This window comes from Orcinus orca, chromosome 11 (assembly GCF_937001465.1).
Source record: "Orcinus orca chromosome 11, mOrcOrc1.1, whole genome shotgun sequence".
Classification (NCBI taxonomy): domain Eukaryota; kingdom Metazoa; phylum Chordata; class Mammalia; order Artiodactyla; family Delphinidae; genus Orcinus; species Orcinus orca.
Genome location: NC_064569.1, coordinates 92,008,465 through 92,033,302, shown reverse-complemented (window position 1 = coordinate 92,033,302; position 24,838 = coordinate 92,008,465). Strand labels below are relative to the sequence as shown.

The 24,838-nt window shown below is 53.1% G+C and overlaps 1 protein-coding gene across 2 annotated transcripts; it reads right to left on the bottom strand.

Moving 5' to 3' along the window:
* Positions 1–425: 425 nt before the first annotated feature.
* CSF2RB (colony stimulating factor 2 receptor subunit beta) lies at positions 426–23,200 on the bottom strand. 2 transcript variants are annotated; one of them, XM_004279631.4, is made up of 14 exons: positions 23,049–23,200; positions 15,456–15,705; positions 14,360–14,483; positions 12,357–12,547; positions 8,974–9,125; positions 8,723–8,891; positions 8,034–8,169; positions 7,716–7,873; positions 6,400–6,539; positions 5,291–5,453; positions 4,119–4,209; positions 3,841–3,898; positions 2,895–2,998; positions 426–2,257 (listed from the first exon to the last, which is right to left on the bottom strand). In XM_004279631.4, the coding sequence occupies exons 2-14, from the start codon at positions 15,604–15,606 to the stop codon at positions 1,129–1,131; spliced, it is 2,766 nt and encodes a 921-aa protein (XP_004279679.3). In that variant the 5' UTR covers positions 15,607–15,705; positions 23,049–23,200; the 3' UTR covers positions 426–1,128. The 2 variants fall into 2 exon arrangements, with proteins under 2 accessions (XP_004279679.3, XP_012392094.2); XM_012536640.3 differs by having other exon boundaries at positions 23,030–23,188.
* Between the last annotated feature and the right edge of the window lie 1,638 nt (positions 23,201–24,838).

Below are 24,838 nucleotides of genomic sequence, written 5' to 3'. Positions count from 1 at the left end.
TACATGCCCTTGGGTCATTTTCCTTTTTCCCTTGTTGAGCAGTTCTCTCCAACTTTTCTGCAGTCGATGTGGGTTCTGGACTCCCCTCCCCTCCTGAATTTCTCCAGGCCCCACCAGCCTGGGTGTAGGAAGGACATCACTTCAACCAGGAGCTGGCAACTGTCCACTGCTCAGGTCAGTGGCCTGTACAGGATGCAGGGCCTGGGGTCCCTGAGGCTCCCCAGTCACCTCTGTGAGACTAGCAGGGCTTCCTATGAGCTCAGAACAGTGATTCTCACACCATGCCCATTTCTTGGAGTGACAATGGAGGCTGCTGCTTTGCTACCACGTCTGGGGCTGCAGCGCCCAACAGAAGCATGCTGAGTCCAGGGCTGCTCTTCCAAGCCTGAAACCCCCAAGCCCTCACCCCACGCCTTCTGCCTCCTGCCTCAGGGCTGGAATCTCTTCCCCTCCCTGCACTGGGCCACACCACAGGGTATGGCATGTGGGATCTTTGTTCCCTGAGCAGAGATCGAACCTGCGCCCCCTGCATTGGAAGGGCGGAGTCTTAATCACTGGACCGCCGGGGAAGTCCCTGGGCTGGAATCTCGTCGTGTGCGTTCATGCCCACCAGGGACAGACAGAAGTCCTCCATGAAACCAGACATGTCAGCATCTGAATAGGCTCTGACTGAGACATGGCATCTCAGAATAGGCTTAGCCCAGACCTCAAACTCACTCTAATGATAAATCAGTGGAAAGAGAAGACAATAGGAAAAGCAGGGAAACTGGGAAAAAAGGAAAATGGGGGCAAATGAAATGAGTATGTGTATAAATCTCTAATAATTCAGAACCTAAAAGAAGTGAATTTGAAAGAACAGTGTGTGTGTGTGTGCGCGCGCGCGCGCGCGCATGCGCCCATGTGGCACAGAGGGAGGGAGAGAAAGAGGAGGTTGACCTTGCTGAAGGTCAAGGGAGGAGGTAGACAGTTGACTTGTTTTTCAGGTCTCCACGTTACAACATGGAAACTTCTCCTTGGCTTTGCGGAAAGGACCATGGAAGGGACCAGGGGCTGGCAGGAGGGAAAGGCAGGGCGGGAGGAAAGGCAGACCCTGTCCTTCTATGCCCCTCCCTCAACGTCTACAGGGTCTCAGCGCACCTCCCCAGGCCTGCTGACATCCCAAGGGGGCAGTGACAAGTAATCCTGCTGCTTCAGGGCTTTGAAGAGCTGAATGGCCGGCACCTGGGGAGTGGCCTGAGATGGGGGCTTCTTGGCCTGGAACACCTGGTTGAGGTCCTTGATGTCAGGACAGGGTCCTGAGGAGGTGGGCTTACTCTGGGGTGAGAGAGGGCCAGATCCTGGGCCAGGGAGGAAACAGTAATCACCCACCTGCTGCAGCACGAGGAGCCCCTCAGGGGTTGGGGAGACTGAGAACACATCTGCCCGGGGCGGCCCTGGGCCCAGGACAGGACTGCTGGCTGCAGGAGGGGCAGGGCTGGCCAGAGGGGACTGGGGAAACTGGCCTGCGGTTGGAGGGAGATCCACATAGCCCTCGAACTCTGGCTTCAGTGGGGCTAGGGATCCAGGGGGACCATCAGCCAGTCCAGGACAGAGGCTGGGGTTCCGGTCTGAGGGGAGGCTCAGAGGGGGAGCCTGGGAAGGAGATGGGGCCCCTGTGGATGGGGTGAATGTCAGCTCTGCAGTGGTGACGTAACCAGTGGCCACAGTGCCTTCCTCAGGACCCCGAGAGCCAGTGGGCAGACCTGGGGGGGCCCTGTCCTTCGGGCCTTGACCACCCACCATCACCCCAGGCTCAGGAGGGGCAGGGCCTGCCCCTGGCTCCAGGGAAGGGCTCCCCTCGGTGCCTGGGCTGGACCTCAGGTCCGCATCCCTGGCTTTGCCCGGCCCCATCACCTGGGCCAGTGGGACCAGCTGCACCTGCCCCCCTGTGGGCAGACACAGGTACTCCAGGGGCCCCGGGGGCTGCAGCTTCCTGCTCGTGCCTGTCCGTAGGGGCCCCTGCTGGCCCACGATGTCCGGCAGGGAGCGGCTGTCAAGCGGCCCCAGGTAGGGGCCATTGAAATCGAAGCCGGAAGCCTGGCTCTCAGGCCTGCTTGCGGGGGTGGCCAGCTCTGGCGGGGGCCCGGGCAGCTGCTCCGTGCGGAGGTCCGAGGTGACCAGAGTCATGTCAGGCTCAGATGATGAGTCACACGCATCTTTAGGGTCCTCTGTGGTGAGAGGTGACACCTCACTGTGCCCGAAGTCTACAGGGGACGCCCTGTGGGGAGAACAAGGCCAGGGACACTGACACCACCCTTGACAGACGCCTCAGCTCGCGCACAGGAAGCCAGGGGGTGGGATGGAGGCCGGGCTCCACCCAGAGCTCACGGGAAACGCAGAGCAGGGCGAGGTGAGGGAGCCGGCCGGGAACAGGAGAGCGGGCGCCCCTGCAGCCTCCCTGTGGGTCCCCCTCCAGCCCCCGCGCTCTCCTTCAGGGTCACGCTCTGCCAGCTGTGGTCCCTCCCACCTCCCTCTCCTTGCCAGCACGCAGCGTCAGCGCCCAGCCTGGGCTCGGCCATGCCCTCGGCCTTCACCTGCCCCACCTGAGGCTTAGTGGTGAGCCGGCCGCTCAGGTGCCGAGGCCATGAGGTTTCGCAGATCCTCCGCCACCCAGCGGGACCAAGGCAGCGTGGCGACTCCCCGGGCAGCAGGGCCGGCTTCTGGCCACGACCCGCCCTAAGCTGGGAATCGGGAAGCTCTTCCCGCCGTCCAGCCGGGACCCCTGTCGCTTTAGCGCAGTCAGCCTCCAGGGCCCTGTTCCCACTGAGCCCCAGTCCCAGGCCACCTCCCCTGAGCCCCGACGTGCAGGAGGGAGCCACCGTCCCGCCTCCTAGGGATCCCGCGCCGACACTCACCCCTCCGGCTGAGCGAAGCTGCCGCCCCAGAGCCCCCTGTGTGCGTGGCTCCCGCTGCCGACGGCGCGCGTGCCCTGTGGGAGCCGGAGCCCGGCGCGCCCGTTCTGGGGGGAGAGAGGGCGTTTGTGCTGTGGGGTGGGGGCACCCCAGGAGGTGAGGTGGGGGGAGGGCCTTGAGGGTGGCGAGGGTTCAGGAGCCCCCAGACGTGGCGGCATCTCAGCATGGGCAGCAGCGACCACACCCTCCTGACCCCAGGAACACAAGGCCAGAGAGGGGCTGGGACTTGGCCCGGGGCCCTGGGCAGCAAGGACGGGCAGCCTGTGCCCACGAGGACGCCCATCTGGGCTGTCCCTGTCTCCATGCTCACCCCTAGTCTCCTCCGCACTGGCCGTGAGACCCTCCCAAGGCCGTCCTGGCCCTACCTGCCTGACCAAAGGGCTCCCGCCTCCCACGTGCCGGCGCCCTCCCCAGGGTCCTCTCAGCCTCCCGTGCTGCGCCCCAGACTCACCGCCCACGCCCCTCAGGTCCCCTCTCCAAGGAGTCTTTTCTCCACCCTCCACTCGCCTTCTGCCAGCAGTGGCCTCTCCCACCTGCCACCACCCTCTATCCTTCAGAGCTCAGCGCTGCTGCCCTGTCCTGGGGAAGCCACACTGCTTCCCACCACCCCTCCTACCCCCGATGTGACTAAGGCTCTCCTTGCGCCCCCCAGGTCCTGGCATCCCCACGCCAGCCCTCTCTGCTGTTCCACATGAGTCTCCCCGGGCGGGGTACCCTGTGCATCGGGGGGGCCCAGGGAATCGCAGTGCTGGGCTTGCAGGGGCCGGCCCGGCTCATAGAGCTTCCCAGCCCCTGGTCTGGCCACATACCACCCCTACTCAAGGCCCACCGGAAGGGGAGGAGGACACGGGTGTGGGGACATGGGCGCAGGAGCACAGCCAGCCCCTACCTGGAACAGGTGGCTCTTGCTTGGGTTGGGGATTTTCTCCTCCCACTTCTGGTTCAGCCTGGAAAGACAGCAGGGAGGTGACCGCTGCCCAAGACCTCAGGGCAGCTGCCTCGTGCTCATGTACCGAGGTGAAAGTAAAGCCCAGGGAACGGGCAGCTTTGACCAAGGCCCCACAGGGTGTGAGTTGCAGAGCAGAGACTAGAGAAAGTCAGCTGTGGGGTCCCTGGCATCGTCTGGGGCCCTGGGTAGCGCCCTCCTCCATCTTGGAGTCACCTTACCTGTACCCGTAGATGCCACAGAAGCGCAGGGACATGAGCAGGATCAAGGTGCTGATGACCAGGGTGAGCGCCAGGACCCACGTGGGCAGCACTTCCAGGCAGCCAGGAGGAAACAGGAGCGTTAGCTTTTGGGGAGGGAAAGGGCTGGGGGCTCAGGAGAAGAGGTGAAGTTGCTGCTTTGGCATGCAGAGGGGAAGAAGAGGCCAGAAACAGACTAAGAAGAAGAGGACATTTGTCTGAGCCACCCACAGTGCTGGATTGCTGGCAGGACACAGAGGGTTAGATCCTGTCCAGTAGCTGGTGTTGCTGTAGGTGGGCAGTGACTGCAGCCAGAGGCAATCATAGGGCACTTCCTGAAGGAGGCAGCATAGAAGGTGGTCATCAAGAACAGGGAGGCCTGGAGAGGCCGAGACGGGGAAAGGGGTGATGGTGGAGGAACCAGAAGGTGCAAAGGCCCATCAGGGGCCCTCACAACTCTCCACTTGGCCTCAAGCCCCTCAGAGGCTGGGCGCCTCCAGGACTCCCCTGGTCTCCTTCCCTTAGGTCCAGGGGCCCAGCCCTTCTTTCTGCTTGGTTGGGGTCCTCTTCCTCGTGCTCTTTCCCTGCTATGGCTGGCTGGGGGACCTTGCTGCCGACACTTATTTATTTTTTTTTTTTTTGCTGCCAACACTTTTTCCTCTCTCTGCCACCACCTCCCGGACCTTGTTCTGTACTTGTCTCCTGGTGGCCACTATGGCGATGGTGACAGATAAATGAAATTAGCAAGTGCAGATTGAGGGAAGGTTGAGAAATCAGACCAAAGCTTTCCAATCCCAGGCCCCAGTCTGTAGCTCTTCATGGTAACAGAAAACTCGGGCTGAGTGGTCCCTGGGTAGTAGCTGCCACAAAAGCTAATGGAAGCATGGGAAGCATGGGCCATATTAACAGAGGGTAAGGTCCAGGCTTAGGGAGACCTGTTGGTGAGACGTGCTCTCCTCTGCCCTCTCGAGACCTCACCTGCAGTCCGTGTTGCACACCAGGTGTCACTTTCTCATCCCTAATGACACCTGGCAGGGAAGGATGCTAGCCTGGGGTGGGGTTACATCTCATGCCCATATCATCCCCGTCCTCTGTCCAGTGGGGATGTGGACAGGCTGTGCCTGGAGGGGTGAGTGGGGGCCAGGAGGACATACCCCACTCAGTGTCCCAGGAGCTCTCCTCACTCCACTCGCTCCAGATCCCGTTGTAGCCTCGGGGGTCAGGTTTGACTCTCACTCTGGCCTGGTACCTGGTGGCAGGCTCCAGAGGTGGCAGGCACATGCTGTGGGCGTTCTGGAAGTCCTCTGTCTTGGTCTCCTGTGGGTGCAGGTGTGTGAGCAGGTGTGCTGAGGTCTGGTGCACGTGGGCATAGCTATGAAGCCCTCCCGCCTCAGCACCCCAGCTTTTCTGCTACCCATCAGTCCCCAGCTTGTAGTCACATCAGATCTGAGGCAGCATCACTCTCACCACGGAGGACCATACTCCAGTGCCCACAGGGGGACAGCACCTATTGCAATGCACCCCGTGACATATGACAACACCGAGGCCCAGAAACCCTGAGGAGTCAGTCACCATGTCCCCACTCAGCCTCCCAGCTCCTCCTGGGACAGCCTGGACCCTAATTATGGCCTTCCCAGGGGTGCAGTGCAGGATGACTGGACTCAGGACCCTTAGACAGATGTTCAGGAGCCCAGGGACCACTTCCTGCTCCACAACTGACACACCCCCTTCTGGCCTCAGTTTCCCCATTTCCAGCCTGAAGGTCTGGGGCTGGCTCCGAGGTTTCTGAACTGGCCTCTGTGGAGCCCCAGGCTCTGCCCACAGGCCCTGATGGATACCTGGGGGTGGGGCCCAGACACTGAGTCCCAGGCTGGAGCCCTGCGCACCTCGCAGGGAGCAGCTCTCCTCTTAGCAGCTGCACATTTGCATTCTGGATGAGATTCTCGCGAAGAAATGCCCCCTTTATGACTTTTGAAAACCCTTCCTCCACCTGTCTCTCGTCCTGAAGTCTACAGCTCCTTTGCGATTCAGGGTCACGCGTTCATTTTGGTCAAGTTCACATCAGCTCTGTGAGTCTCAGTTCCTTCACCAAGGGAAGGGACAATGACCTGCTGACTGCACAGGGGCACGACCACCAACTCCCAGTGGCTCCCTCTGACTGGGCACCTGCTGGGAGCCAGGAACCTGGCAGGTGTCACGCTCCCTGGTCTTTCTCGTTTCCCCCTTCCCCCATCCAGGCCACTCCTCGGGCACAGGCCCTCACCTCCCATGAGGCTGCTTCTTTCTTGTACTGGACCTGGAAGATGCAAGCTATGTGTTCATAGTTCATTTTTCCTTCTTTCCAGTGCAGGATGTAGCCGTCTCTGCCCTTGGTCAAGTTGAGGGTTGGAGAAGCCATCTGGACTGGAGGGAGGGAAACTTTTAGAGAACATCATTTCTAACATTCCTCCAGTGGAATATCCCTTGTGTTCCATGCTGGTCACAGGTGCTCTCTCCACTGACCCAGGACCCCAGGTTTCACCATCTCAGGGTCTTTGCAGCCCCACTTCACCATCTCATCTATTTTGACCTGAGCCACCCTTCTCTTGGGAGATGCTGAGATACACTTGTTTTGTAGTGAAGTGACCAACAGTATGGGTTACCCCTAGTATTTAAGTAGAAATAAAGTTACTATGAATTTTTTCTAATCTACAGTATTGACAGTGTCCTAAGCATTATTATGAATGCTCAATCTACATGAATTATTTCTCTCAATTCTAACAGCAGCCCTATGTAGTAAATACACAATTTATCCACTTCTCAGGCAGAGAACTGAGCCCCAGAATGATCGGGTAACTTGCTAAGGACAAGCAGCTAACAAGTGGTAGAGACAAAGACTGCAACCTGGAGGATCCCAAAGAGTAAGTAGTGGATTCAAACCCAGGTGACTAGGACAGACTGGCTGCTTGTCTCTGACACACGCTAAAGACTGGGCAGAAGAACTTGATCATCGTGAAGCAATGCAGGAGATTCCTTTGCATAAGGTCCTTGCTATGTACCAGGAATCAGGGAAATTAACCCGTAAGGAATTACAGTCCATTTGCATACGCGCTAGTCCCCAGTCCATTTGCATATGCTCTATGAAGAAGTAAATCATAGATCAATTATCCTGGAGACTGAAAATATCCGTCAGGGGAGGACATTGGGAACCTGGAAGACAAAAATCAAACAGGGAAAGAAAGGGAAAATGTGGTGGGACGACCAAGAGGCCGCGGGCAACAGTAGGGACTTCAGAGCAGCTGCAAAGCTGGAAGGGAAAATAGAGTTAAAAGAATGAGGTCAAGGTTCTAATATTGATATTCTTGAGAAGATCAATTGCATCTTCCTTCATGCTATTGACCATCGTCATTGTTGCATTATTGCTACTTGAGAACTTCCAGGACCCATGGGAATCATGTCTGTTCAATTTGCTCCCTGGACTTTTCACTGAAAGTGACAAACATGAAGACTGGGCCCTGGGGAACCCTGAGTTTATATGGGTTACAAAGGAAACAGCGCTGTCACAAGACTCTCCGTGCAGAAGGCTGGGGGCAAACTCACTGTTATCTGAGCTCTTTATAAGTTTCTCTTCCGCTTTCGGTCGAACAGAGACAATGTACTGGCTGTGGTTCCTGGGGTCAGGCACGGGAATCTGGCAGCAGTGCCGGACGTAAGGGCTGCTGGTCTCCTCCGTCTGCACTGGGGAACATTCTTCCTCCCTGAGGATCACGGCAAAGTTGAGGCAGGGGGAGGCAGGGCCACATGAGGGATGAGACCTCCGGATGAACTGTGGCTTCTGCTGGGCCTCCAGGGGCAGGAGGAGGCCAGGAGATGGTTAGGCCTAGAGGAGCAGAGGGGACAGAGGCAGGGGACACTCACCTTGCACTGGGGCCGGACTTGTAGAAGAGGGTGAAGAAGACCGAGCTGGTCACCTCGGACCTCACTTCCCAGGAGCAGCGGAGCAGGGCAGCCCCGTCGAAGAAGCACTGGAGGTTCTGGGGCTGGGACTCATTCCCTGGGAGGGAGACAGTCCCTCATTCAGTCCTCATTCATTCATTCCCTAGCCCTCAGTGGGCCCACCATGAGGTTCATCACAGAGAGATTATGGGCATTGGGGCCAAAAAGACCAGGGGGTTGAACTCAGCCCGAAGGGCCAGCTGTGTAAACACAGGTCAGAGAGTGAATTCTGTGAGCCTTCACACTCCCCTGTGCAAAGCTGGGAGGGCGTGTCAGCCTCAGGGTTTGGGAATTTAACGCAATCACGTTGGTATGTCTGTGTACGGTGCAGCTCTCACGAAAACACAGATGCTCATATGCCTTTGTGATTAAATTGTAATTGTTCCTCCACAGAACGTGGGCAACAAACTGGGGCCCAGAAGTGAGTAAGATGCAGCCGCTGCCTCTGCAGAGTCACAGTAGGGACGGGGTGGGCCAGGGAAGTCACTGTGAACACATGGCTCAGAGCCTCTGTGGATCCCATGGGGCGGACCCCTGGACGCCTTCTGTCCAGGAGCTGTAATGAGCTGCCCTCCCCACAGGGGGGCAGTGTCCCATTCCGACTCTGTTACCTGGCGGGGAGGTCCAGCGAACCTCTGTGCTCCACTGGCTGGGCCGTCCCGAGAGCCCCGAGCCCGGGGCCAGCCTGGTGCGCACTCGGGCCACATAGGTGCTGCTGGGCATGAGGTGCTCTGGCCCCAGGATGGCCCGGGAGGCGCTGGAGTAGATGGTGGGGGCGTCCTGGGGGAGAGAGGGGTTGCTGGAGCAGGGACGGCTGGGCCAGGTCCCCGTGGGCGCAGGGCACAGCTGGTGGGGTCCCTACCTCCCAGGAGTCCTGAAGCCGCCTGTAGACCACCTCAAACTCCAGGCTGGACAGCCAGTGGCTCTGGGAACCCCCATGGGCCACACTCCAGGACAGCAGGACACTGTCCCCTGCAACACTGATGTTGAGGTCCCTGGGTGCGGGGGGCTGCACTGGAGGGAGAGGAAGGAAAGGGTCCCTAAGGGGCTGGACGACTGTGTGGGAGGTTCAGGGCCTGCATGGCCCATGTGTGGACAGACCTGGGTTCCAGGCCAAGCACTGCCACCACGGACTGAGCGACCTTGGAGAGACCCCTCACCTCTGTGGGCCTCAGACCTTCATCTGCTGAACTGTGAGGATCCAATGTGCATGTGAATGAAGATGTGCCGATTGCTGGGCGCCCAGCACATAAGCTCCATGCAAAGGGCTGCCAGTCACACTCCAAGGAGCTTCCTCCCGTCCCCACTGCCCATGAGGAGGTGTGTGTGGCCTCCTTCCCAGCAGAGGACGCTGTGGCTCATGTTACTCCCTCTCCTGTCCACACTTTCTTATCTCAGTGTCCAGTGTCATCCTGCACTTCTCAGTGCCCAGCAGACATGTCTCCTCCTCTAGAACATTCTTGGACCCCTCCCCCAGGCAGAATCCCTTGCTCCTTTTCCTGCCCCACGATAGCCCTTTGTATGATCCTTATAGCCCTGGAGGATATAGATGCTTCCACATCTGTCCCCTCAAGTAGTCCAGGAGCTTGTGGATGCCAGGGGTGGGGTCCTGACCCCCTTGCCTCTCCCCAGGGCCTGAGACGAGTGGTTCATTGCATATGGGGACAAAGTGAATGAATTAACGAAGGAATAAATGAATGAGTACATGTAGGTCCACCTTCAGAGACTTTTCATGAAATTCCATCACCAACAGCAGGCAGACACCTGCTGGGACCTACAGGACTGGGTGAGCAGAGGCATCCATGAATGGCATGGCTGCAGACTTCCTGAAGCTTCTATATCTGAACGCTGAGAGAGGACTTTCCAACACAAAAAATTCCATAAGGGACAAACGAGATGTCAATATTCTATGCCGGACAGGGGACAGGGCATGATAGAGCATGTCAGAGCTGGAGCCTCAGAAAATTTTCAGCCCAGAATGGCAGATCCAGAGCACCGCTGCCCCAGCCCCAGCCCCAGCAGGCATCACTAATCAATCATGCACTCCTAGCCCCTGAGCCTGTCATGCGGTGGGACTCCTTGTCAGCCTGGAGCCCTAGGAAGCTGCTCCCAACTGAACAGACTGGGAAACCAACGGAAAACCTATTCATCCAACCTGAGAGATGTAGTCCATGAGCTCATTTCACAGGTGGAGGTGACAGAGGAAGTGAAATATTCCGATCCCCACATGTGTAACCTCAGAGCAGATCAGATGCACATCTCTCCGTTCCCCAGCCCCTCAAGGCCTCCCTGATTCATTGCCTAAATGGTTTGGGCTAAAACTGAACTTCCCACTCAACATATGCTCCAGCAGGCAAATGCCACACTGCCCTCGCCATTTCTAAGTGGTCCCCATCTCAACCATGACACCTGTCATCACTCCTAAGCTTCACAGGGCCAGGGACACTGATGGCTTGTTCACTGCTTTCCTGTATGTGCAAGTGTTCTATTGAAGAGCAGATTAATGAATGAATTGCTTGTATATCCTAACTTTGATTTGTATCCCTCCAATTTCCCATCCCTTGGCCGTACGGCAGTTGAATCCCTATCATTTCTCTCTGGGATGAGTACCTTAGGTCACATTCTGTTCTCCGTCCTCCCACCACCTCCTGTCGCCTGCCATCTACACTGTACATCACCCACCTCTGACATCATCACACCCACATCTGATCATGACATGCCCTTTCAGTGGCTCTCCATCGTCTAGATGTTGACCCCTAAACAACTCCTTTGCAGAGCACAGAAGCCTGTCCAGGTCAGGCCCCTGCCTTCCCTGCCCCCCTCCTTACCACTGCCCAGTCCTCTCGAAGTTGATGCTTCTGAGACACAAGTACTTGCGGTTTTCCTAACCTGCCTCATCCTCCCGAGTCGCCCAGCCTTTGCACACACTCATTGCTCTGCCAAGGATGCTCTTCCCACTCTCCTCCCTCCCACCCTTCAGATCTCCCTGCAAAGCTCCCTCCTTGGGGAAGCCTGTCCTGACCTCCCAGGGGCCCCTTGTCCACTGCCCCTCGGCACGTGGCACGCACCCGCCTTCAGTAAGTGATCACACCCGACAACATCTGGTGTGTCCCGCCCTGTACGCTCTGAGCTCCACCGGGACGGGACTCCTTCTCATCCATCAGACACATGTTTTGAGACATTGTTTGGAGTGAATTCATCACAGCCTAACTCATACCCTCCTCCAGGCAACAGCTCTGTGCTGCTGTGATGAACAGAGGCGGGAAGCAAAGCCTGGAGCCCCTTCCCCATCCGACACTTGCAAGGAGCAGCAGGTGGCCCAGGGTTTGGGATCCAGGACAATAAATTCAGACACTAGCATCTGAGTACCCAACCTTGGGCAAGTTCCTGCTCTCTCAGCCTGTTTCATCACAGCGGCCATGGCTCACGGGCCCAGCCGCTCCGCGGCATGTGGGATCTTCCCGGATCGGGGCACGAACCCGTGTCCCCTGCATCGGCAGGCAGACTCTCAACCACTGCGCCACCAGGGAAGCCCAATACTAACTTTTAAAAATGACCCCATGTTTATTTCAGGATCATTCTAAGCACAAATATAATTGAATTAATGTAATGAAAGTGCTGGTTGTATTTCTGTCTGAGGTACAGTTAAATGAAGCCCGATTATTTATATAAAATGATCATCGACTCCCACCCAAGACCACTGACTTTCTTAGGCTCTGTGGACATGCAGCGCACACACTGGGGGCCGCGCGGCGAGGGCAGTAAGGGGATGACCTTCATCTCCAACATGCAGAGAGCACCCGGCAAGTCCGGCCCATCACTGTCATCATGGTTCATTTTGGCACTTTGGAAAAGTTACGTAGTTGCTCTGGGTCTCAAATGCCTCATCTATTAAATGGGCTGTCACAGACGTTCCATGAGACCAAATCGATGAACGAATAAAGTTTGTATCTGACTAGGAAGGACTGTTCTTCTAGCCGGGAAGCCTCAGGTCTGGAAGGCAATAACGTGGCAGGTGCTGGCGCATCTGGGAGGGGGTGGGTACCTTTGGCTGGGGCTCCTCGCCTTGAACCTGACCCAATGCCTCCATCTAAGGAGACTGTATCCTCTTCCCCCAAGAATCAAACCCAACTCAAGCCGCTGTCTACACCCCTTGAAGGATCTCCCTCCCTGGCCCATCTCTTGCAACCTGGACACCCCTGTCCACACAGGGGACCACCCTTGGCCAGGGCCCCCAGGCCTCACCATGCTGACTCAGAGTAACGGTGAGCTGGGCACCCAGAGGCTGGTCTGGTCGGAATGAGAAGTAGTCATGGTCAGCAATGACAAAGACTTCGTAGGGAATGACACACATTCTGGGCACACAGCCGGGACAATGGCCACTGAACCAGGGCATGCCATCACTGAGATCGCAGGACACTGGCTGCGGAAGGCCCCTGTCAGGAGAGGATGCAGGTTAGCCCAGAGAGAAGAAGAATCACTCCTTCACAAACATTATTGAGTGGTTCCCATGTGTAAGGCTTTGTTTAGGATCAGGGGACCTGGCAGGGAACAAAACACACACAAATCCCTGTCAGCAGAGCTGACATCCTAATAGAGTGAGACACACATGAAACAACGGAAGAGACTAGGTCGTGTGTCAAATGGAGAACACTGTGCATAGACAAGTCAAGGAGGAAAGAGGTATGAAGAGGCCAGAAGGGCTGGGTTGGGGATACAATTTGAAATAAGGGAGGCAGGAAAGGTCTCTTAGAAAAGGTGACATCTGAGCAGAAACTTGAAGGAGATGAGAGAGGACTCCATGCGGATTCTGAAAGGGGATTTCGGGGAAAGGGGATTTCAGTGAACGGGAACAGCAAGTGCAAAGGCCCTGGTGTAGGCACAGGTTTGGAGTGCTGTATAACTAGGCAGTTAACCAGTGTGCACAGAGTAGAGATGTAAGGGTGGGAGGTCTAGAAGCCTAGTTGTGGGAGGTGATGGGAGGCCAGTGCTCAAAAGGAATTTAAGGAAATATGATTATTTTGATTTCACCGGAACTGGGGAAAATTCAGAGTTATGAGCAAAGGAGTGACATTTTGGCACGCTTTGAAAGGATTCCTCTGGCTCCTGGGCTGGGGATACATTGGGTCGCAGGGGGTAGCAATATTGGAAGGGGAGGGACCAGTTAGGAGGCTTTTGGACTATCTCAGTGATAGGAAGTGTTTGGAACCATGGCGTTAGCCAGATTCACATTCTATTTGAAGATAAAGTTGACAGCATTTGCTGATGGATTGAATGTTGTGGTGGAGAAGGAAAGGAGGGAAAGGCGACTGAAAAGCAAAACAGTGGGGACTGTGGTGGCAGTGATGTCCTTGAGCAGCAAGACCAGGTGGGACCCTGGCTGCAGCCTCAGGCAGCCCTGGGACAGGGCAGATCCTGCAGGGCGGGGCCAAGAAGGCGGCAGATGTGTGAGGTGTGGGGCTAGGGGTCGGGGTGGGAGGATCTGTTGTCCCCGAGCAGAAGGAAGTGGGTCACAGCTAAGGGTGGGAGGTGGGGTGGGGGCTGAGGACAGCGGACAAGGAAGACTGAGGCTCCTGGGAGGGTAGGAGAGAGAGCAGACGGGCAGTGACGCTGTGGGGCGGGAGCGGCTCCTTCCCAGGGGCGGCCTCCAGGGCACACCCCAGACCCTGTGATGCCAGCTCTTTCATTTCTATTATGGTGAGTCAGACTCTCACCAAATCCCAGAATGGTGGGAGCACCTTCCCAAATGGGGTAGGCCCGGGAGATGCTGTGAGGAGAGAGGAGAAACTGCCACTCTGGAGGTGGCAGGGCCCGGGGGGCACGTGGAGCCCAGCCATGCAGGCTGGACGCAGGACATTGGTCCCACTCAGGCCACTTCCCCACCGTGTGGCCTGGGGGAGGGACCTCACCTCCACGGCCTCAGTTTCCTCATCTGTGAATTGGGCATCATATCCCTGCCCGCCTCACAGGGAGGATGAACCGAGATCAATTTCTGCCTGGTGATCTTGTTCAATTGTGACAAAACAAGAGAAGATTATCATCACCATCATAACAATGATATTAACACAGGAGGCTCTTCCCCCAAACCTGATGTCAGACACCAGCCGGGGCGTGGCAGGCCGCCTGATGGGGCAGCAGCTCCTGGGCAGGGGCCTCCCCGCCCCAACCCCCGTCCAGCCCCGACCCCGGCACGGTCCCCACAGCAGAGGCCCTTCCTGCCCTCCGGCCCCAGGCCCGGCCTCACTCGCCTGTTCAGCCTGCGGTGGAGGGTCACGTTGACCAGCCGCTGGGCGTCCTGGGTGTCCGCCCACCTGCAGACGATGTGGCTCGTGTAGTCGTTATGGCAGCGCAGGGTCTGCAGGGGGAAGGTCCCTGACAGGGGGAGGCAGAAAGGGGGTCACACCTCTCCCCTCCAGATGTCCCTTGTCACCGCCCCTCCCAGCCCCTCCTGGTGTGTGGCACTGGGGAGGAGTCTCCCAGAGTCCCGTAGAGGCTCCTGGAGGCCAGACAGAGGTCCCCAGGAGCCCTGGGCGGGGCTGGGGGCTCTGCAGGTGTGAGGGTGCCAGCCGCGGACCCTCCTGTCTGCACAGAAACACATAGTCTAGTTGATTCACAGTATATGTCCTGAGCCCCCACCTTGCCCTGCTCCTGGAACAGGGTCCCTCCCACCCCAGGGTGGGGACATGCATGAGGCACATGCCCTGCCCCTGGGCCCCTGGGTGCTGCGGCCTGGGAGCAGAGGCACAGACCCACCCCTAAGGGGCAGTGTGGCAGGGCCTTACTCTGGGATGTCCCCACCCTGCTCTCGTGGTCAGCTGCTGGGAAAGGGAGCGTGGTCTCCAGGGTTATCAGGGGAGCCAAGCTCTCAGTGAACCCTTGGGGAGGGGGGTTCATGGGCCTGAAGAGCCCGGGGAGCATCTCAGCAGGGCCTCCGGGCAGGAGGAGAGACCCCCAGGCTGAGAGTCCCTGGGAGCAAAGGTGCCGTGGTGGGAACTGGTTGAGGCCGTCTAGGTGCCGATGTCTGGGGGCGAGGGAGGGTCAGAGAAAGGACTGGAATGGCCAGCCAGGAGGTCAGAGGCCTCAGATGCCGCAGTGACAAATGTGGGCAGAGAAGCCACACAACCAGAGAGGCCTTCACAGGAGGCCAGAGAAGAATGAGCGGGAACGTGGGAGGAGGGAAGAGGGGACTCCAGGGATGACCAGGAGAGAAAAGAAATAGCAGGGGGTGCGGGGGGCAAGGAAGGAAGGGAGGGAAGGCTGGGGCGTAGGGTCTGGAGCTTCCTCAGGGATGGGGCGCAGCAGTGAGAAGGCGGAGGGAGAGGGGGAGGGAGCGATCGGGCTCACCTTGGGCCCCTGCCATGCAGGGCCCCCAGCAGAGCAGCAGCAGGGCCAGGGGGAGCAGCCCCCGGGGCAGCGCCATCTCTGGAGTCAGCTCTGGAAGAGCAGGTGGCTGGCTCAGGTGGGTCCAGGTCTGGGTAGGGTCTGGACTCCTCATTGTTCTAGAATCTTGTGTTCCTGCCCAGCTGGGGGCCAGGCCAGACCCATGTCCTCGCCTCTTGGGGATCCTCTCTCCAGGACCCTGCCTCTTCTAGGCCTGCGGAAGGAAGCGTCAGCCCTTGGGACTCGGCCCACGTGGTGGGGCGGACCCAGGAGTGGCTCTGATGCGTGGACTCCAGCTCCCACTGCTGCCTCAGCCTGGCACCTGGGACAGTCCCTTCTCCTCAGCCTCAGTGCCTGGGACGTGACCGTGAGGGAGATACACTTAATGGCCTCTGAAGATGTGGGTTCCCACTGGATCGCACATTGGGTACCCAGTGCACCGGAGTCGAGAAAAATCTAAGAGGGAGGCCTGGTGTTTGATTTGTCCCCAGGTCCCCCTGGTACTGACCCACATCTGCCTGGGGGAGTCGCTGGGTGTTGGGAGTGTGGTCCTCCTCTGGATGTGAGCACATGCACGCTCACACACACACGCAGGGGCCTGGACTCTCCCTGCCCTTTTCCATTTACCTCATTCCTCCCACACCACCCCCTGAAACGCCAGTTCCCTTTTCTCCGCAGAAGCCTGGGGATCTCCTTTTTTCATTTCATCCAGCCCTGGGAAGTACCAGGAGAGTAGAACAGAGAGGACTGTGACTCCTTTTCTGCCCCTAAGATTGTCTAAAACTTCACTCAAGCTGTACACATGCACCCCAGAAGCTGCCTTGCTGGGAAAAGCACGGCCCTGGGCTCAGTCAAACTGACTTGCAGCACAGGCTGTGCCCCTCCTGTGCACTGGCTGACTCACCAGTGCTCCCTGAACCTTGCTCTCTGCATCTGTAACATCAGCACAACCCAACGTATCTCACATGGTGGTCATGAGGAGAACAAAACTCAATGATGTTTACAGGGTGGTTAGTCCAGGAAATGCTCAGGAAGGAAGCGTGGGTTTGTCTGGAGCTGAGGGACGGTATTGTCCACTTCAGGTCCTGCAGGGGGCAATGCCATGGCTGGCTTGGGAGAGTCTGTGTGACCTGCGGCAGCTTCCTCTGCCTACCTGTAACTTGCCTAAAAACTCAGAGCTTCTCTTCGGGTCTTAGCACAAATGTAAATACTGCATGTGTAAAGAGATCAATTCATCTGAAAGTCAGTTATAGGTTTAACACAATTCTAATAAAAAATTAACAAGATTTTTTTTTTTTGCGGGAACTCAGAAGAAAAAAAATATATATGTGAGGACAATTAATGAGATTTTTTTAAATAAGGAGTCTCATAGAAAACAAACTTATGGTTACCAAAGGGCAAGTGGGGAAGGGATAAACTGGGAGTATGGGATTAACAGATATACACTACCATATATAAAATAGATAAACAACAAGGATTTACTGTAGAGCACAGGGAACTATATTCAATATCTTGTAATAAACTATAATGGAAAAGAATCAAAAGTAAAAAAAAATAGATATATACATATATATGTGCCCCAAATCACTTTGCTCTATACCTGAAGCCTACAAAATATTGTAAATCAACTGTACTTCAATAAAAATAATGAGTCTCCACCTAACGGCAAAATCTACTGCAAAGGTCTAAGTAAAGAAATGTGTTTTCACACACACACACACACACACACATGATAAATCAATGGACGTACTGACCAGGCAAACTCTATTTCACCAGAGAATGTACTCTGTGATGAAGAAGCAACCACAAATCAGTGTGAAGTGATGGAATAATAAAAAGTGTTGAGACCATTGAATAACAACATAAAACATATCAGCCTAAATCCCTACCTCACACCATTCTCCACATATCAGGTCAATGAAATGTATGTAGTTACATCGTACGAAACTTGCAAACCATAGAAGTGAATCTTTGAACTATTTAAGCTTCAAAGCGCTAGAAGAAATCAGAGAGACAGAGGCTGACAGAAGTGCACAAAAGTGAACGCTTCTGTATTTTATACAAATAACTGAACCATAAAGCAGAGGACAAGTTGCAAAATAAATGTGTTAGAAGTATGGAGAACAGGTGACTACCCTTACACTGTAACTAGTTCAAGCAAATTAATGACATCAAAGGACACAAGTCTAAAAGACACATACATGCAGTGAATACGTATTAGTGGCTAACAATTATAAAGTGCTTACCATTAGCCAGGCACTGTACTAAGGGCTTTACAGATGTTAATACATCAACGTGTAGGTTAAAATCTCCACTTTGTAGTTGAGGAAATCGGTATAGGGTCCATGATCATATAGCTAGTAAGGAACAGGCTGACATTGAAACCCACAGCAGGTTGGCTTTAAAGTTTATGTTCTTAACCACGATGCCAATAGTGGTTGTATTTCCCAATTATTGGTATCATATGTGTCTATTCTGACATATACTGACCCAGTAGACATTCTACAGACATGCACAGATACAGCAAAGACAACACAAAACTTTAAAACATCTTAATTAACATCCTCAGGGAAATTTGAGAAATCATAGGCATTTAAGAACAGACTGCTATGCAAAGAACAAACAGAGTTCTTGGAATCTGAAGATATGAGATCATAAAAAACAAATGAACAAACAAAGAAACAAGCACCACAACTCAATAATGGGCTAAATCACAGAATTAACACTATAAACCGTCATGTTACAAAAGTAGTTATTGAAGACAGCAAATAAGCAAGGAGATGGAAAGTCTTACAGAAAAGTTGAGACCTAGAAAAGAAATCCAGGAATTCCAACATCTAGAAGCAGAAGACAGAAAGAATTGAGGGCAGGTATGGCAGACAGTGGCAGCTACCCAGCTGTCCCTTTCCTCCTTGGTAACAGAAACTCAGGTTTTAGCTAGGTTTATTGCTACACAGAATAAAAGATTATATTTCCTACACTCTTCTATTGCTAAGTGTGGTCCTGTGACAAAATGTTGTCCAAGAAGTTGTGAGTGGAATCATTGGGTGTGCCTTCCGAGAAAGGCTGCTTAAAGGAACTTGGCTCAGGTAAGAGGAATCCATTTTTGTCCTCCTGCTTTTTTCCTTTCCTCCAGTCTGCAATTTGGAAGTGATGGCTGGAGCTCCAGCAGCCATTTTGGATTATAAGGTTATCTTGAGAGTGGAGGTCATATGCAACAGAAAAAGAGGAACCTCAATCCCTCTTCTCATTGTGAAACAACCATACCAGTCTGAGACTCCCTACTTCTGAACATCTTCTATGTGAGGGAAAAAATAAACTTCTATATTATTATGCCACTGTTATTTGGGGATTTCTACGTGCAACCAAAGAGATACACTTGGAAACAGAAGAAAAATTCACAGGGCTTTAAAGGAGACGATAATCCACTAAGTGAAAAGCAAGATTCATTTTTTTTAATAGCACCAAACTCAGTCACATGCTAATGAGCTTTCTGTCATCAAAGAGTAAAAGGGTAATCCTAGAAGCTTCCAGAAGGAAAAAGACAAGCAAACGAGTTATTTTCAATGAAAAAAGATCAGTTTGGCAAGATTCTGTCACAAGTGACCTGGAACTCTAAATAGATAGTAATGTCTTGAAAATACTGAGAGGAAAATATGTTTGAACCTAGAATCTTAAAAAGTCAAGCTTATTTTGAAGTTCAAGGGCAAAAACCCACAACATTTTGGAAATGTAAGGACAATGAAAGCTTTTCAGATGTTTTCTAAGAAAATTAGTCCAGTGTGGATTTCAGAAAATATAAAAGGTCCAGGAAAGAAAGAGAGCATGTGATACTGGAACCAGTATTGAGAGAAGAAACCAATAAGACTTATAGTTAAGTAAATAAGAATAGTTACTGTGTAAAGTGAAAATGAATAAATATGGTAACAATATTGAAGTAAAACTAAGATGATTTTAACATGGCAGTTGGCTGTGAGGTTAGGGGTGAAAAGAAGAGGAGAACTGAAAACTTGTTAAGGATCTTGTCTGGTTCTGGAGGAGCGTATATATTCTAAGTAAGCCCAAATGCTGACGGAAAATATAAGTTAAATATGTGTGTTTAAAATGTAAGGGTTAAAAATCACTAAGAGTGAGGGGTAAACATGGGAGCAAGAGGATGACAGGGAGGGGCAAAGGAGAAGGAGGGAGAGGGAGAAAGAGGTGAGAAAAGCCAAAAGCTTTCTCACTCCAAATAAAATAAACATGTACACAAAAATTCCCAAACTCATGAAGAAATTTAATGATAAAAGTAAAAACTGGAAAAGGAAAATAAAAATCAAAGCACAAATTCACTCCAGACAAAAACAATTTCATAGGACAATCCGACAAAGACTTTAAGAATGCATCAACTCTATCCATGATTAAAAGAAATAGACCAGGGCTTCCCTGGTGGCGCAGTGGTTGGGAGTCCGCCTGCCGATGCAGGGGACACGGGTTCGTGCCCCGGTCCGGGAAGATCCCACATGCCGCGGAGCGGCTGGGCCCGTGAGCCATGGCCACTGAGCCTGCGCGTCCGGAGGCTGTGCTCCGCAACGGCAGAGGCCACAACAGTGAGAGGCCCGCGTAAAGCAAAAAAAAAAAAAAAAAAAAAAAAAAAAAAAAGAAATAGATCAGCAGATTAAAAGGAAAAAAAGGATAAGTTTATCTTGACAGTTGCTCCTAAATTTTTGGTAATACAAAAGCCATTCCTGATTAAACAAAGAAATAAACCTTGGCAAACGAGGAATTGAAGGGAACATTGGCATTTCTGGGTATGTACTAGAAACCTGGGGCAATATCAGAGTCAAAGGGAAATGTTAGTGCCCTCCCAGTTAAAGGGACGAAAAGGAGAAGGCTGCCTGCTGTTGTCATGACCACTATTTGGGGGTCAAGGGGTCAATCCTTCCCTTAGTTTAGATTAAGACTAAATTAAGAGTAAATTAAGACTCCAAAAGGATTTTCAATTGGCTTAACAAACTGATTCTAGATTACAACAAATCAAACATGAGGGACTTGCTCTATTAGCTAGAAAAATAATGAGTGTAATAGTAGACAGATGGTTATTTAAGGAAAATAACCAAGTAGGAAGTTGGGAAGTAATAATGGAATTTCAAATCACAGAGGAAAGCACGGGTTGCATACTCATAATTAATGATATTGAGACAATCAGCTGATCTTTTTTTAAAAGTTAGATTACTACTTTACATATTACCCACCTCTCCAAATTCTAGATGGATTAAAGATTTAAAAGTCAAAACTAAAATGATAAAAGCATCAAAAATATTTCTTTAATCTTAGCGGTTGAATAAGATGCCGCATCCAGAAAGCATGAAATAAAAAATAATGACAGATTTGACTTAAGAGCAATGAGCACGTTTGCATACAATGCAAGATATCTTAAACATGTCAGATAAAAAAGACAAATGATAATCTGGAAGAATATATTTTCAACGTATATAAATAAATGGTTCCTATACATAATAAATGAAGCACTCCTAAAATTAATACATAAATACAATGAACCCATCAAGAAATGGAAAAAGGACATTTCCATGCACGTCATACATGGAATCCAAATGGCCATTAAACATATGGAAGACACACAGCTTCACCCATCACCAGGGAAAGGATGTATCCAAGCAAGAACCAGATACTTTTCATCCATTACATTGGACACAATTAAAAGATTGTTTCCCGGGCTTCCCTGGTGGCGCAGTGGTTGAGAGTCCGCCTGCTGATGCAGGGGACATGGGTCCGTGCCCCGGTCCGGGAAGATCCCACATGCCGCGGAGCGGCTGGTCCTGTGAGCCATGGCCGCTGAGCCTGCACGTCCAGAGCCTGTGCTCCGCAACGGGAGAGGCCACAACAGTGAGAGGCCCGCGTACCGCAAAAAAAAAAAAAAAAAAAAGATGGTTTCCCTAAAGAGAAATCAGCTTTTTTATGCACGACTGTGAGGTGTATGTTAGTTCAGCTACTTTGAGGATGGTTTGACAATATCTATTACTAGTTTGAACGTGCAATCTCTTGCCCAGCAATTCTGCTTCTAGGAATCTGAGCTGCAGAAATAGTTTCACAGGTGTGGAAAAATTGGAAATCATGTAAGGGTCTAGCAACATGGGATTGGGTAAATTGTGGGGTGTCTATACTAATAAATGCTATGTATCTCTTGGGGCTAATTTATGAGTTAAATCTCCATGTATTATTCTGGAACGTTGTCCAAAATGTAATATTAAGTGGAAAACTAAGTCATAGGACAATATGTATGTTATTGTCTCATTTACGTACCCCCAATTTTTAACAAAGAAGGTATCCATATATTTACTTGGTTAGTGTTAAATACGTTCATTAAAGAACTCATGAAGTATCCTGTAGTATTAGTGGATATAAAACAACATAAGTAAAACTAATGAATGAAAAAAAGGGTGACCAAAAATTAATAGGAAAGGTTTTACTCATTATAAAACCATTAGAAAACAGGGAAGATGATAAGTAGAGAAAATTAGAATCTGTTTATACAAAAGTGTAACAGTGGGGCCTTTGAAGACTTAACATCACACATTTGCAACTTGTCACTGGAGCCTGTCTGACAAGTGTCCACAGGCTTGTACCCCCCTGGGGACCCACAGAAACACCTGCCCTCCCGTCCGCAGGGCAAGTGCACACACCTGCACACATCCGGATGCAGACACCCCCAGACGCTCCCCACTCAGCCAGCACACGTCAGTACAGGGCACCCACATCTGGGCCCAAACCCAATTAAGCAACAGTGTGTCAGGGAGGAGTGCGACCGTAAAGAAAACATTCTTGGATGGGGGAAGACAAGTCTCTAAGTAAGTAAGGGACTGGGCGTCTTCTTATCTTCCAAAGTGAGCTTCTCAACCCTCACCAAGCTCTGGGCCTGGCCACAGCAAGGCTCCCCGCTTCAACCTCTGTCTCCCAGTATCTCTCCATCTTTGTGGACATCCACATATGTATATGCGTATGCTCGCACACACACACACACACACACACACACACACACACACACACACACACACACACACACTCTCTCTCTCTCTCTCTCTCTCTCTCTCTCTCTCTGAATCAGGATGTCAGGAACTATCAGTGCTCTCCCCATTCCAGACGTGAGACACAAGCCCAGGGCAGGATATTCTCACTGCCACCAACACCTTTGTGATAACTTAGTGACAAAGCAAAGACAACGGTACACAGGGGTCTGACTCCCAGGCCTGAGCTCTCCACCGCCCCAGGTATCTTCTCTGCTGCCAGGACAGCAGGATCCTCCAGGGAGGCCTGGACCCCCCGAAGCCCTTCATACAACACCCAGGCAGGTCGGCCCTCACTCTCTCCTCGTCCACTGGCTGCTTAGGAGTCTGGGTTCAGGACTTCCCAAGAGACCAAGCCCTGACCTCCCAAGTCCTCAGAGCACACCTGTGCACTCAGCACCCCCGGGTTCTCCCTGTCCTTTCCATCCCAGGCTCCTACACTCCCCCTGCTCCCCACCCTGCCCTTTAGCCTACCCTCAAAGCTGGGCTGTACCTCTTTGTGCTGGGACAGACGGACCTTCTGCTGGAGTCTCCAGCCGGCAGCCAGCCAGCTTCTCAGTCTTCCTACTTATGCTGACGTCATTAGGAAACAGAGAAGCTGAAAGAGGAAACGGTGCTGGCCTGGCCTCTTTCCGTACAAGTGACTCTTCAGGAGACTGCCCAGCTTCTCAGAATTGTGGACACCAAGATATCAATTTTATTTTCTGAGCCTTACTGACTTTGCAAACGTTGTTCCTTCGGCCAGAAGTACTTCTACCTTCTATCCTTGGTCTTCCTGTAAACCTCCACGCATCCTCTCTCAGCTCAATGCAAAGTTCCTCCACGCAGCCTTCCTTGACACCCCCAGGGGGACACAGGGGGAAGTGGCTGCAATACCCAGAGCAGGCGAGAGCCCAGAGCCACAGGGACCTGGACTCTCACCGCCACCTGCTCAGAGTGTGACCTTTTGCAAATTACCTGCATGTAACTTCACCAGGGTCCCGGAACCACCTCTGTGACTTACGGGCATCTGCAAACATCGAAGGGCCATGGAAACGTCCCAGAGCAAGACTTTAGCTCAGAGCCTGGGGCACGATAACCTTAAGTGTTAGCTGCTATGATTTTGATTCCCCTGGGGTCCCTTTGCCTTGCACCTCCCTCCCCCACTGTCCCACAATCCTCGGGGCTCACAGCTGTCTTTCCTCAACACTGTCTTGTGGAGCTCCCTTTCTCTCCCCAGTACCCAGCTTGTGCCCTGGCACTGATGGGGCCCTTAGCGACTGTGTGTGGAACGGATGAATGAATGAACGAATGACTCCCTGAGCACAGCAGGGCTGGGGTTAAGGCCAAGAGAGTGTGGCATCCCCGTGGGCGCAAAATTTCAGGAGACACCCAAATACTCAGTAATCAAGATAATATTTTAATACAATATTGTAAAACAATTTTTTAAATCCATGATGAACAAAATATAAAATTTTAAACGAAGACAGGCTTGGTGACAGTTCACGTTGAGCCATACTGGAGTCTGGCTGTAGGAGGAAGCAGTATCTTTTCTCCTGAGCAGAGACACAGTGACAGGAAAGAAGAGAAGCGAAGGAAGAGGGTACAGGGCAGGGGTGGGGACCAGGGGCGGGGAGTGCCCAGAACCTGTGGCCACTGGATTTCTGGCCTGATTGTTCTTTGCTTTTCTTCTTCCAGGAAAGGCCTGGCTGGGAAGCGCCTGGAATGCCCCACGGGGCAGAGGAAGCGTGGACTGTGCTCCTCCGTTGTGGTCTGGGGGGTGGGAACCCCACTCAGCAGGGGCCACCCCAGGCCTGGTCACTAGTGGGAGGAGATAGACCCTTCCAGAAATCGAGGTGGTGTGGGCTCACTGGACCGAGCTTTGTGACCTGGGATCAACGCGCGCTGGGCTCTCCAGGGAGCATGAGGGGCTCCATCGTGTCACCTCGGGGAGGGCCTAACACCTCCCCACCCTGTTTCCCCCACCTAGAGAGGGCAGCAGACCCACACTGCTGAGATGTCTGGCTCCCGGTTAAAACGCTGTGCGCGCTTTGCAGCCCTGACCACACGCAAGCTTTCCCTGGCTGCCCTCCACCTCAGACGGGGTCCACGCAGTGCAGGGCCGGCTCTGGGGGAGCTGAGGTCGAGGACTCAGGCGCCTGCCTCTTTTGCATCTTTGCATTCCTAGGCCTCTTGGGTGGAGGCCTCCTTATGGGGGGAGGGGAGGACACTTCCCCCTTCTGACTCAGAACCCTGTGCTTTTCCACTCCAAGCCCTAGCCCTGGTCCTCCCCCAAGCCCAAGG